The 14,354-nt window shown below is 46.8% G+C and overlaps 1 protein-coding gene across 1 annotated transcript in view; it reads left to right on the top strand.

Annotated features, from left to right (window-relative positions):
- The window catches only part of Sorl1 (sortilin related receptor 1), a 161,657-nt gene that overhangs the window by 91,430 nt on the left and 55,873 nt on the right, over positions 1-14,354 (top strand). Inside the window, exons 19-23 of the mRNA XM_057768142.1 lie at positions 743-834; positions 2,520-2,766; positions 3,250-3,388; positions 9,436-9,609; positions 11,441-11,554. Of these exons, the coding sequence (XP_057624125.1) occupies positions 743-834; positions 2,520-2,766; positions 3,250-3,388; positions 9,436-9,609; positions 11,441-11,554 (766 nt within the window). The remainder of the gene's footprint in view (positions 1-742; positions 835-2,519; positions 2,767-3,249; positions 3,389-9,435; positions 9,610-11,440; positions 11,555-14,354) is intronic.

The raw sequence follows: 14,354 nt of genomic DNA, 5'->3' as shown, positions 1-14,354 counted from the left end.
TGTTGTAGGAATTGTAAGTGGTCTCAGGGTAGTTTCAAGTCTGCAGGAAGGTGTGTGTGGGTTGTGTGCAAGCACGGAAGAATGATATGTATGGGGCTTCATGAACCTGAAGGGACCACACCATTTCCCTTTGTGCAAGTTATCATGTCCTGGGTTGGGGTCAGGAAACACACATTTCTAGCTTCTTCTTCTTAAACCCATGATAAAATTTTCTCAGCCAGGGTTGTTCTGTGCCCTCTGACTGGGAGTCAAGGCAGGCTTCCCAGTGGTTCTAGAATAGTACTCAGGCACAGAGGGAGTGTGGAGGGTGTGCCTGTAGGCAGGGCACAGAGGAGTTTTGCAGGGTGTGCCTGTAAGTCAGGGCACAGAGGAGTTATTTAGGGTGTGCCTGTAGGTGGGGCACAAAGGGGTGTGCAGGATATATCTGTAGGTAGGGTAAAGAAGGGGTGTGCAGGGTGTGCCCATAGGCAGGGCACAGAGAGGATGTACACGGTGTGCCCATAGGCAGGGCACAGAGGGGGTATAAATGGTATGCCTATATGCAGGGTACAAAGGTGTGTGCAGGGTGTATCTGTAGGCAGGGTACAGAGTGGGTGTACATGGTGTGTCCATAGGCAGGGCACAGAGGGGGTGTGCAGGGGTGACTATAGGCAGACCCCAGTGGAGGTCTTTCTCAAGGTGGGCTTTGCGAGGGACTCAGATCCCTCTCCGTCTCCCCCCAACCCCACGTTTGTTTTGTCAGGTAGCTAATCCAGATGGCGACTTCCGACTGACGATCATCAATTCTTCTGTGCTTGACCGGCCCAGGGCTCTAGTCCTTGTACCCCAAGAGGGGTAAGTTTGTCCCTCCATGGGGAGTCGGCGTTGTGCTCACTGCTGCAACAGATGCTCATGAGAGTGCAAACTCTCATGTGTGGCAGAATTTCTGCCTCTCATGATCATGGTGGTGGTAACCGGTTGACTGAGGCTTTTGAAGCCATAGCTTGGTAGTTGTGGTCCGGGAACTCCATGTGCATTTGATCAGCAAGCATCCTGTTCTCCTAAGGTCTCTGGATGTCTCGCATCTGAGTGGCAAGGTAACATTGAAGAGAGTCTTTGTAAACCAGGCAGGCCACTGATACATTGCAAGGATTTTTTTTTTTTTTTTCTTTTTTTTTTTTTTTTTTGAGTTTCATGCATCTCACAAACCTTTAATTCAATCAGTCTTTCTCACACACCCAACTCCCGGAATGTGCATGTTTTCTTATTTAAAACTAATATGCACTTGGGGTATGCATGACTGCCTTTTATTATCTCTGCAGTCATAGGAAACATAGCTAAGAAGGAGATGCTGGGTTAACTTTCTTCTCCTGATGTACTTAGGATGGAGTATTTGCACTATTTTTAAAAGAAAAGTCTCAAAGAAATCTATGGACTTGGATAAAGATATTAAGAGAGAGCAGATGATCTTCAAAGGAAACTTGTGTTTGCTCCGCTCTCGTTCTTCACCCTTCATCCTCCCACATCCCAGGGAAGTAATCACATCACTGTTACATAATAGTCACCATTAGTCATACATAATAGCCACTGTTAATTTTTTGGTTGTATTTTTCAGAGTAGCTTTTACTGGTGTTCAGTCACGATCTTTGAATATACCTAGCGCCCCTTAGTGACACACATGACACATCACATCAGATAGAATCATAGGTGTTTGTGATTTCCTGCCTGCCGAAGGACATGTGGACTGAATGACTACAGTTTATCAGAACACGGGTAGTATTTTAGCTTACTTTCTGTCACTGGGGTTAAAAACATGGATCAAAACTAACTTGGTGGGAGGGAGGAAGGAGTTTATTTTACTTATAGGTTATAGTCCATCACTGATGGAAGCCAAAGCAGGAACTGAAACAGAGACCACACTTTCTGGTTTGCCCTCTGTGGCTTTCTCTGTCTGCTTTCTTACATAACTCAGACCACCTGCCCATGGCTGGCACTGCCTACAGTGGTCTGGATTGACCATCTATCAACCCACAGTGGTCTGGATTGACCATCTATCAAGGTAATCCCCACAGACATGCCCCTAGGCCAGTCTGATGGAGGCAGTTTCTCGATCAAGGTTGCTTCTTCTGAGATGATTCTAGTTTGTATTGTCAACAAAAACTAAATAGCACATACTATTGTGTAGGCTTCAAAGTACTTTGTATATAGCATTTGGGGGGGGCATTTCAATAGTCTGTTGTATAATTTTACATAACACTTCCTCTACCAATTAGCATCCAGATTAATATACATATATGTACATTTCTTTGAATAGTGTTGAGATAATATAATTACAGGTGGACTCCAGTAGGTGAATTTTTCAGTCAAGTTCAGCTATTTTAAATTTCTGAATGAATCTCAAATATTGTAATGACATGTAATAGTAATACTGATTGTTCTGAGGTTGGTTGTTCTAATGATTATTCCACTACCTCTCGGAAATAGAATCGAGGCTCTCCTGCCTCCTTCTGATGAAACTGTGTGCTCCCTCTGTTGACCAGCGTGATGTTCTGGACTGACTGGGGAGACCTGAAACCTGGGATTTACCGGAGCAACATGGACGGCTCTGCTGCCTATCGTCTTGTGTCGGAGGATGTGAAGTGGCCCAACGGCATCGCTGTGGACAGCCAGTGGATCTACTGGACAGATGCGTATCTGGACTGCATTGAGCGCATCACTTTCAGTGGCCAGCAGCGTTCAGTCATCCTGGACAATCTCCCACACCCTTATGCCATTGCTGTCTTCAAGGTGAATCCTTCTTCTGCCATGTGCCCATGTACCATCTGCCAGAGCAGGGGAAGAATGTGATGAGGTGCAGATCTGAGGTCTGTTGGGCCTTGGCAAAGAGTTTGTTTAATGTCTTGGAAATTGACTGTCTTCCAAATTTGCACTTGCTTGTCTCCAGCCTTCGTGGACAAGTGCTAGGCTTCTACCATTGCTCACATTTCAACAGGCTGAAAGCTGGGGTTCCAAGATTGAGGTACTTCACTGGCATCTGACTAAATGCACACTAGGTAGTCTCTTCTCGGCCATTTTTCCCCGGTGGGTAGCTGGTGAGGTTTCAGTAAAGGCGCTGGCAGTTGGGCTTAAGTGAAAGTTTGGCCAGGCCTGTTATTTAGTCGTTATCTGTTGTGCTCACATAGTGCTGGCATGGAGTGACCCTTGTCCTCGTGAAGTGTCCTGAAAGAAGGGCCACTGAACGAGACTAACAGGCAAAGGTTTTCTCTTTAGAACGAAATCTACTGGGATGACTGGTCACAGCTGAGCATCTTCAGAGCTTCGAAACACAGTGGAGCCCGAATGGAGATTCTAGCAAACCAGCTCACAGGCCTGATGGACATGAAGATTTTCTACAAAGGAAAGAACGCTGGTGAGACAGCCCCCTCTTCTGTCTCCCCAGACTTGGTCTCCAGAAAGGGGCTGCATGGGGGCCATCTCGGCTCCATGCAGATCTGGCAGTTTGCCTCTCTGTTGTCACGACGACATGCACATTATTTAATTTCTTCCTAATGACATCTTAATTTCTTTTCTAATGATACACAAACAGCTGGAAGATAGCATGCTCTGCCTGCCTGGAGTGCTGGGCCTTGGTGGGTGATTACACCCTTTTCCTGCCCTTGGCTCCTCGCGGATGTGTGGTATGGGCTTCTGGTGGTCCCTGTGAGAGGCCCAGCATGCGCTTAATCCCTGTTTGGAACTTTCACAAGGAGGGGTGCGTGCTGGGCGCTCAGATGCTTGACTGCCCATTGAGCAAACCTACCCCTGTGGCCACAATTTGTATGGCTGTGCTGTTTTCATTCACAATCCCACCTTGAACATCTAAACCGCAGGGAATGAAGTCCGACCTTCTCTTCTTAATGCTTCACCAGTGCATAGCGATTAGTAGGTGCTCACTTCTTATCTGTTGAAAGAAGGGATGACCGGAGAGGGGAAGAGCTTTCGTTTTCATGTTACTTATTTTTATTTAGATGCAAATCCCCACATGGTAGCTCAGACTAGCTTGAAACTCACTGTGGAACTCAGGCTAGCCATCCTCCTGCCTCAGCCTCCCAAGTGCTGGAATTACATTCTTTCTGTTTTCTTTTTGAGACAGAGTTATGTTGCCTAGGTTTTCCTGGAACTCTCAATCCTTCTGCTTCAGCTCACTGAGCTCTGAGTTTACAGGTGTGCACCACACACTCCTGGCTGTGCTGCTTCTTGTAGAACTGTTGACTCAGGGTTCTAAAACCTCCCATCAAGGTTTGCCCTGCTGCTCCCACAGGCCATGGTTGGGATTGTGGTAGCTTTCTTTCTTCCTTGAATGCCTGCTTGCTTATCTTGAGGAGACTCCTGACTTTCCAGGAGAAAGTTGAGGCTTTGCCAGGAAAAATAGTCCCTTTAAGCAAGCCTTCCTTATCTCCACAGGATTAAGTAGCTTCCTGGGTCTGCTGGCTTGCCTCTGTTGACATACTACTGGGTTCCCTATCTTGAACTATATGGTTGATAGATACTCTTTTGTGCTTATTGGCTCACCACATGAAGAGAAAATTGACAGGGAAAATAATACAGCTATAGATAACCACTGTTATCCCCTGGGAACTAAAGAAGATTGCATGAGAAAGCTCTCCAAATATAAATCAATAGTGTTTGTGTGGCTTCACGACATGTGTGTGTGTGTTTGGGGGGGGGGTATCATGATCTTCAATTTGTAGAACCAAGAAAGAAATCATAGATATTAATTAGTCTTCCCAAAGTTCTCACCAGTGTTAGTGGCTGCCACTAAATGGAGAAGCCACTTTTTCTTTCTTTTCTTTTCTTTTTTTTTTTTTAGAGGAGGCACCTGTTTTTATGGTTTTGTGTGGTTTTAGATTTTTGGTTTTTTGAACAGGATTATGCCACTCCAGCTAACCCTGAGAGACACCCGATCCACGAAGTCACATGAGATGATGGGGCCCTGCTTATCACCTCAGTAACATTCTCTCTAGGCCTGTGATGGAGGACACCACCCCCTCTGCTCCACTTTGCAAGCCACTGGCTGTTCTCGAAGAAGCCACCTAGTCCAACATAAATCTGTTTTTATTAATGCTCCTAGCCTGCTGGGTGTGTGCCCAGCAGTTTCTATAGACTGTTCCAGTAGATCTGATTGTCTCGGGCTCTCCACATCTCATCTTGGCTGCTTCTTAGCCCAGCAACCCAAGCACAGCTGAGAGGCAGTCACACCCAGCCTACACACAGCTGGGGAGCAGTCAGCCCGAACCCTTGTAGTCTGTGCGCTGGGCAGGGTCTCAGCTGAGAAGCAGTCACACCCAGCCTACACACAGCTGGGGAGCGGTCACAGTCGGAGTCCAAACCCCTGTAGTCTGTGTGCTGGACAGGGTCTCAGCATAGTCATCATTTCCTTTTCATGTCCTAAAGAGTGACTGAGTGACTGTCACTTATACTAGCTGGAGAAGAATAATTCTGGGGCGGGGGGGAGGGGGTGTCTAGACCTGAGGAAGGTGTGGTTTGAGAGAGAGAGGTGCTGGTGGGAAGGACACAGACAGAGATGCAAGATCAGGGGTGACTGTCACTTTGGCCTGGTTGCGCTTAATGTGTCTCTTTGCTCCCCATTTGGGGTTTTCTTGTATCCTTCCTTTATAATGAGTAGGAATTTTCCAGCAAGTGCCCAGCCTCCTGGACAGTTTGAGTAAATGCTTCAGTGCTGACTCTGGCTACTGGTACCGTGCAGGCCCCTCGGCCCTAAGCTTGTTCACTTTAACCTCCCTCCTTCGGTAGCTCCCTGAGAGGGTATCCCAATGCAGGATGCAGTGCCCGGCCATCCACCTTCAGTATTTTTGTTATTCTTTCCTAACACATGTAGGGTTTTCTATTTGCAAAGCATAAGATAATGGTAGGTGCATTTTTAGGGGACAGCTCTGTCCCTCGCACCGTACTAAGGTGCTCCACAGGTCTGAGTGACTGTCATTGACCGTTCCCACATCCACACGTCTTCACATACTCCCATTGTCTTTGCGGCCTGTGTGAAACTCGAGCCAAGTCTGAGACGTCAACGTCCGCGAAGCCATCAAACTTCGCGCCCTCTGCCAGCGGTGGCTGGGGCAGCAGAGCCCTGGGAATGTGACTTTTTGTTTAGAAATCTGCAGTTTGGTGGCTGCCGACCTGCAATCAAAGTTGGGTTTGCGTGGGTTTGAGATACTTGGTGGCTAGTGAGGGTGTTTCTGGTTTTGCTCTCTGACTGGTTTTAGGGAGAGCTACTACTGCTGGTTCTGTAGGAAGTTTCTCTTTTGTCCTTTAAAGGGGTCATTTTGCAAGATTATGGGCCTCTTTGGTTGATGCTGCCATGAGAAGTCTGCGTTTCAGAGTTCTTCCAATTCCTCTTGAGAGCCTACTGTAAACACAGCTTCCAAGCATCTGCAGTCGGAGTGGGTATCTGTTTCTTGAGGCGACATGAATTTGGTAATTCCCAAATATTTAGATACTTAAGTGAGATGCTGTCAGCTTTTGGCTCTTACATTGATTCTAGAGGAATTTTCCAAAGAGAGAATCTGAAAATGTCCTGAGTATGCCTCATGAAGACATTGCGGGCTAGGTCTGCTAAGGGGCATTTGTCTCTTCTTTCCTTGTCCTGATGGCCATCGTACTGCACATTGCTGGTATCCTGTGTGACAGGTCTGTGATGGGTTCTCCCTCCGTCTCCATTGGGGCTCTCTCATGAAGCACTCCTATCTTCTGTTTTGTAGCTTGGTGCCAGCTGGGATGCTCTGCCCTGCCCAATTCCTGTCCTCAGACCTGGCGGCTTGCTTGGTCTAGTCCTGTATGACCTCTCATATTGCAGTGCCATCCGTCTTTGCCTGGATCAGAATCTTTTTTCTTTCTTTTTCTTTTCTTTTTTTTCTTTTTTCTTTTTTTTTTTTTTTTTTGATTTTTGAGACAGGGTTTCTTCATAGCTTTGGTTCCTGTCCTGGAACTAGCTCTTATAGATCAGGTTGGCTTCAAACTCACAGAGATCCATCTGCCTCTGCCTCCCGAGTGCTGGGATTAGAGGCGTGTGCCACCCCTGGATCGGCATCTTTAAGTAGGACCCACACTTTGGCTTCTTTAGCATGGACAGTTACTCATTCTGCATGTGAACATGCCTGTTATGTCATTTTATGGGTGCAGTTTATGTGAAGATGTCATCCTATAACTGAGCATGTTTAAGGGGCTTATTCTGTCAGCCAGCCTTTGCTTCGGACATAAACAACCCATCTCATCATACCTGGTTTGAGTTGTTTGTCATTAGTAGTGGCCCTGTGTCAACTCCTATAGTGAGTCAGAGAAAGACGGTGTCTAGGGCTTCTGATCTGGTCAGCTGACAGTTCTCCTCTGGTAATGAGGCTGTTATGGGGAACTGAGTCATTTGCTGGAGTCTTTGAATGTTATATCATGTGAATGATACATTACTCTCTCTATGTACACGCACATGTGTGTACACATATATACTTATATGTGTGTGTGTTTGTATGTATAGTGCCTCATCCTCTCTTTTTCTTAGCATCAAGATGACATCGTTGTTAAATCATTTTTCCATTTTATTTGTGATGCCACTTAAAGTTGTTGAGTTGCCAACACCCCAAGGCCCTTGCCAATACTAATGATCATCTATAGTGGCGGTTACTGCTAATTGTCAGCCTGATAGAATCTAGAATCACAGTCGAGATGGGCCTCTCGGAGTATCTGTTGGAAATTATCTCCATCACATTGGTCGAGCTGGGAAGCTCTGCACACTGTGGGTTTCACCACACCCTGGCTGGGATCCTGGCTGTATAGATAAACAAAGGGAGGGGAGCATCAACATTGCGCCATCGTCTCTGCTTTTTGGCCTTGAGCGCGAAGGGTTCAGCTCCCTGCAGCTCTCCCTTCCATGACTTCTCTTCCATGATAAACTGTAGCCTGTGACTGTAAGCCAGAGTAAACCCTGTCTCCTTTAAGTTGCTTTTTATCAGTAACAGGAAAAGAAACTAAAATATCTATGAAATTTGTTTCCCAGCCTGTTGGCAGAGTCCCAACTTAGCTTATGTCTTGGGTGCATGGAAAGAGATCATATGGATTTCTGGGAGCTGTGTGAGAAGTTATGTCCATGAAATGAAATGATTCAACCAAACCAGAGGTTGAGTTTTATAAAAAATTTCAATGTTTATTTTCCCCAGTTTCATGATTAAAAGCTACAGGCAAAAGAAAAGAGTGCAAGGATTTTACGATTTCGGCGCCTTTACCTCTCCATAGCTGTGTCCTGCTAGTTGTTACAAAGTAGGTGTGGTATCCTCCACTTCTACTGGAAAAGTGGGGGGCAGAAAAGCAAGTTGGCCATGCTGTCTATCTGTGAGACACCAAGAGTGCAGTGTAAGGTTTTGGACATGTTCTCCAAACGCTTTTTACTAAGCCGACCCAAGGAAAAGATCAGTATAGTGGTTAGATCAGTACTGGGCTTGGCCCTTCTGTAGATTTAATGCATGATAGTGGCTAATTAGTTTTATGTGTGGTTCCTCATTCAGCCAGTTAGCTGGGCTGTGGCACGAAGGACTTGAGAAGGGGAGACCATTACCTAGGTAGATATTTCAATGAAGGGCATTTGCACAAACCCATTCAAGCTGGAACAGATTAAAAATGTTATTGAAAGACAAAGGAGGCAGTAAGGACCCAAAGATGGGAGATCTGCCCAAACCTTCAGGCGACTGCAGGTGGGCATGAAAGTCACCTTTCCTTTTGCTGGGGCTGTGAAAAGGACATAGAAGAGTCTCCATGTCTCCTTCAATATCCTGACTCTGTAGACTGGACTTACAGATCGGCCATAGCTACAGCTTACACACTGGTTAGGCTTCTGGGACCACTTTAGGTCCCAATCTGTAACCCTTCTCCTCATTCCAACTTCCTGGTTGATGTCTAAGCCTCAGTAACTCAGCTCCATCCGCCAGGAGGAGCATCTGCTTCCCTTGTGCCCCAGCCATCTTTTAAATTTTGTACATGTGTGAGTGTTTACCTGCAGGTAAGTGTATGACCACACATGAGCCTGGCACCCACAGAGGTCAGAAGAAGGCATCAGTACCATAGAACTGGAGTCACAGATGGTTGTGAATCATCTGTGAACCATCTGTGAACCACGTGGGTGCTAGGAATGATACCCAGGTCTTCTAACGGAGCAACAAGTGCTTTTAGAGCCATCTTTTCCAGCTCCATGGGCACAAGCACTTGTGGGAGCAAGTCATTGAGAAGCTCTCACTGTGAGGAGTAGGCTCCTGCTTAGGGCTCTGAACAGAGGTTTATCCATGGGACTGATGCTCCAGAGACTTCCTAGGCTCCTCACTTCCTCATCCTGTAAGACGACCTTCAGTGGCTCATGTTCTTTGGCTCCCCAACATGTGTGTTAACCCAACTCCTGTTTTTGTCTTTTCTCTCCAGGAAGCAATGCCTGTGTACCTCAGCCCTGCAGTCTGCTGTGTCTCCCTAAGGCCAACAACAGCAGAAGCTGCAGGTGTCCAGAAGGTGTGACCAGCAGTGTCCTCCCCTCTGGGGACCTGATGTGTGACTGCCCTCAGGGCTACCAGAAGAAGAACAACACGTGTGTCAAAGAAGGTGTGGCCCCATTCCTTCCCACCCTTCTCCCCCTTCCCTCCTGATCTCAGGCTATTAGAAAATGTCCCACGTAGTAGAAATGATACCCATTGGGTCCTGAGAGGTTCTGGTTTGGGCTCTAAGGTCTCTGACTCTTCAGTCCCATTCACAAGAATCCTAGGTTATTTATATAAAGGGCATAGCTGTGCCCTTTGGTTTAATGACAAATGACCCAAGCTTTCTTCAGGCCCAACTTCCTTTTGTTTCTGTTCATTCCTCTCCTCACCCACCCCTCTCACACAGGTTCTCCAACATGTGCCTTTAAAACCCTGAAACAGCTTGCCTTCCAAACACAACTGGCTAAACTCTGTCAGAGCAGACCACTCTGTCTGCCGTCACAGAGCTGGGAATCGCTCAGACTTTCAGATCAGTGTTGGCCGGGCTCTAAAAGTCTCGACTTTCAAACTGTGAGCGATTAAATGAGGAGAAGCCTTGTCTTTAGCCAATTTGAGTTTGGATACATGGTTTTAAAATCTTTTCCTATGAGAATCTGACACCCCCTTCCCACGCCCGTCTTGTTGCTGGTTGCCAACGCCTCAGTCCCTAAACTCATATTCTTATCAGGGAGAGCCCAGGCAAGGTGATCTTGGCACAAAGTACTTGAATTGATGGCTGAATTCCTGTGTTTCCTTATTCTTCGGGTCCTATTTGCTCTGTAATTCTAGCCACACTTCTCTGAGGCCAGGGCAGGCGAGTATACAATGGGAGCCTTATCATCCTGCTTCCTTAGAAAATACAAGTGGAGAGGAGATGACTCTCCTCCTTCCTCAGAAGCAGGAGGCTTCCTTTCATGTTCTGAATGGCATCTTAAAGCTATCTGGAAAGAAAGTCAACAGTGAATTATAAGAAGAGGGCAAAAGGGTTTCTCCAGTCACCACAGGCCAGCGGTGTCCTTGGCCCAGTGTGTTCAACAATGCTTTTATGTCCTATATAAGTCCTTGCTTTGAAGAAGCCATGGGGGGGGGGAAGGAAAAGAAAGAAAGAAAAGAATGTCATATTGAATTCTTAATAAGCTGCTCAGTTATTAAATTAATGTATGTATAGCCATATAGCTACACAGAATCAGTCTTTCCTAACCCAGGATCTATGACTTCTGTGGATACTAAATTCCATGGATTCTCAAGTCCTTTATATAAAACAGTGAAGTATTTGCTTGTAACCTGTGTCCAATTTGTTGTACACGTGCAGCTATCTCTAGGTTGCTAGGAAGACCTGCTGCAGTGTACATACTATGCAGATAGGTGTTGAACTGGAAATCATACCACGGAGGTGAAAGTTTGTCATGTTCAGTACAGATACAGTTTCCCCCCCAAATACTTCTGATGTTCTATTGGCTGAGTCTTGAACATGGAAACTGTGCGTACAGAGAACCAGCTAGGTGTATATTAGATCTGTGGATGCATCGCCTGGTTATGTCTGGTACTCTGTAGACACAGCCACTTGAAGGCTCATTTGTGTAATTTATATTTTACTTTTCCTGATGGCAAGATCTGTTCCCCAGTAGACCCATCTGGTGTCAGTATTTTCCTTTTCTTCATAGTAATCACCTCTAAATACTTGCCGTCTGCCTCATCTTCAGTTTTAATTTAAAGAAAAAGAAAGAGACTCTGGGGGTGGGGGTGGGGTGGGGTATTTCCTGCCTCCTATGCACGTGTGCTCTCTTGGCCTTCCCTCCCCACTCCATAGCTGAGTGGTGTAGGGGGAAGAGAAATGGAAACTGAAAAGGGAAAGTGTTGTGGTCCAGTGCTGAGAATAACGCCGGTTTCAACCCCACCCCGCCCCACTTGTTTAGAGAACACCTGTCTTCGCAACCAGTATCGCTGCAGCAACGGCAACTGTATCAACAGCATTTGGTGGTGTGATTTCGACAATGACTGTGGAGATATGAGTGACGAGAGAAATTGTCGTGAGTCTCCAGGCGCGGGAGAATTTCCAGGATATTAAACACGAACCCTTGCTCAGGAGGCTGACTGGTCCTTCTGGGTTGTGTCCTGTGGTTTAGGATACTGCCTGGCCACTTTTGTTGTGGTATATCTCTAAATGGATGGGATTTAGGCAGCAGAAAAAAACAGCTGTAAATATATGTTAGATGTATTGTATTATCTTATATTACATATGTAAATTTAAGTCGCATGACTATTTACATGTAAGTCTTCAAGGCTGAAACTAAGCTGACTTGACAGTGTGGGTCATGATCTTGGTGTGTGCATTGTCACACAGCTGGTAACTCTGGAGTGGATGACAGGTGAATTATTTGATTTGTAAATTTAATACTCAGACATGCAAAGCCAGGTAACAGGTCCTCTTATGCTGTTTCAGCTAATGCAGGCTGCATGCCAGGCTGAAGGGAGATGGTTATAACTAATCTTACTGCCAGTGGGCCCAGAATGTGGGGAAATGTTGGAAGATATATCACGTAAAAGTGACCTTTGTTTTGCCTGACTTCTATGGTCCAGCTCCATTTCATATGGTCTAGAGGCAGACGTTTGCTTGACCTTAGCTCTCCTTTCCTAGCTTAGTTTTAATAGCTTTGTTGTCTTTTTATAAAGACATATACTCACAGATATTTATTTAACAGCCCTGTCTCAGGCTTTTTTGCTGGGCTGGATGTAGGTAGGGAATTTTGTGTCTTGAGAAGTTACTGGAGGGTGCAATAGAGTGGATGCTGTAGACAGAAGTGTCTGTCCTGCCTGGTCCTGCAGATATTTATATTTATTATAAACTGTTTGGGCCTATTAGCTCAGGCTTATTATTAACTAGCTCTTACAACTTAAATTAATCCATAATTCTTGTCTATGTTTAGCCACGTGGCTTGGTACCTTTTCTCAGTAAGGCATTCTCATCTTTCTCTGCCTTTCCTCTTCCCCCTCACCCCACCTATACTTCCTACTCGGCTACTGGCCAATCAGAATCTTTGCAGTGTACAAGAGCATTATCCCACAGCAGGGTGCTGTGATGGACAGGAATGAACCATCTAGGAAAGACACCCATATCAACTCCATTAGGCATGAATGAGGGTTGTGAGGAGCATGGGGAACACTGAGCAGAGGTGGAGGGAGGAAAGTGGTGGGCAAGGGAGCCACATGCTCCCCAGTCTCATGGATAATAGGGGAGGTAGCATGCAGGACATAACTGTGATTAACAGTTTTCTTGGTGTTCTTGGAATGGCAAATGGGAGCCACCCATGTGATGTGATAAGAAGTTACCTTTTGGAAGGATAAATAGTGGGTGGGATGAACTGGATGAGAGAGAAACTGTAATCAGGGAAACCAGAGACCCAGCCAGGCCTGTCTTTCAAATCCATTACCCCTGGCTACCCAGAGGCTCTCTCCCCATAAGAACTGTAAGAACAGGTTAATGGGAGAAGACTGTAGGCCCTGGCCTTCTGTGGAGCACATGCTGGGGCCCCATGTGCCTTCACATAGACAGTAGGCATAGCAGAAGTAAAGAGATTCAGGCTAGTTTCCACATGTGTAGGACATGAGGCAGCAGGCCGTCCCTGTGCCCCAGGTTCAGAGTCTCCTAATAGCTCTATAGGTGGACAGGAGCTTCTGTGTTTGCACAGGGGACTGCGGGCCTCAGCACTGTCCTCCCACAGTCCTAGCCCCGTGACAGCTTTCTCCACATTTGAACCCTTGAAGTGGGTGAAATATGGGGATGTCTGCCCTCCTCCTGATTTGGTGTGACTGTCAGCTGAGGTTGACAGTCGCTCCCCCGCCCCATCTTGTCCCTACACAAGCTTTCTGCTCTCCTCTCTCTCACATGTGTGAACCCACTTGGCTTAGGTCCCCACATGTCACATAGGATGGGATGAGGTGATAAGGAGTGTAAAACCCCTCTCCTGGGAATCAGACAGAGGGGCTGGATCTGTCCCTCACAGCCTCTCCTTAGTGAGGAGTGACATGCCTCTCCAGATGGCGAGCCAAGCCCTGTCCGCAGGCCAGGTTGCAGAACAAGGCAGGGTGCTGTGGCATGGGGGTGACTACAGAGACACCCTGTCAGCTGCTGGAGAAAATACGAGGGGGTTTGCAGGCGACTCAGGAGGGATATTGTCAGTCATTTTCCTCCCCGTTAAACAGACTCCTCCAGCTGGGTGGATGTCAGACACTCAGGTTTTGACGTGAATCCCCTACAGTCTTGTCATTTCGTATTCATCCCCTGCCTCCTACCACGAGCTCAATTACAGGGAAGAAATGGAACCTCAAATAAGAGCTGCTGGGACGTCTAACAGCAATGACGCCGTTTGGAGTTTCATTTTACCGCGCGCCTCCACCCTCTGCTGCGGGATTCTGTCCTGCTCTTTGGGGCAGCTCCTCTGCAGCTCGGCAGGAGAGCAGCAGTCCTTCCCTGCTTGTCTCCCGAGGGCTTTCCCCTGGGCCTTGGGGTTTTGGATCAGCTAGGACATTTCTGTTTAGGAAAGGAAGTTATCCGTTTCCCTACCCACCCCTAGGGCAGGAGGCATGTTGAGGGAGAAAAGAGACAACTATCAGGAGTCCATTGTCTCTAAAGTCTGCTTGACAGGGTGTGGCTGGAACCCTGTCTCCACAGTACTACCGCCAGGTACCAGTGCTTGGTGCAGTTGACCTGACCTTCACTTTGCTACAGAAAAACATGGCAGCTGAGGGAGGTTATAATTACTTGCCTGAGGAAGAGTTAGAGCTAGGATTCGAACCCCAGCCATCACTGCATGCAAACATACTTGTTTC

This window comes from Chionomys nivalis, chromosome 4 (genome assembly GCF_950005125.1).
Source record: "Chionomys nivalis chromosome 4, mChiNiv1.1, whole genome shotgun sequence".
Taxonomy (NCBI): Eukaryota; Metazoa; Chordata; class Mammalia; order Rodentia; family Cricetidae; genus Chionomys; species Chionomys nivalis.
Note: the sequence above shows the minus strand (reverse complement) of the source record. Positions and strands in the feature narration are given on the sequence as shown.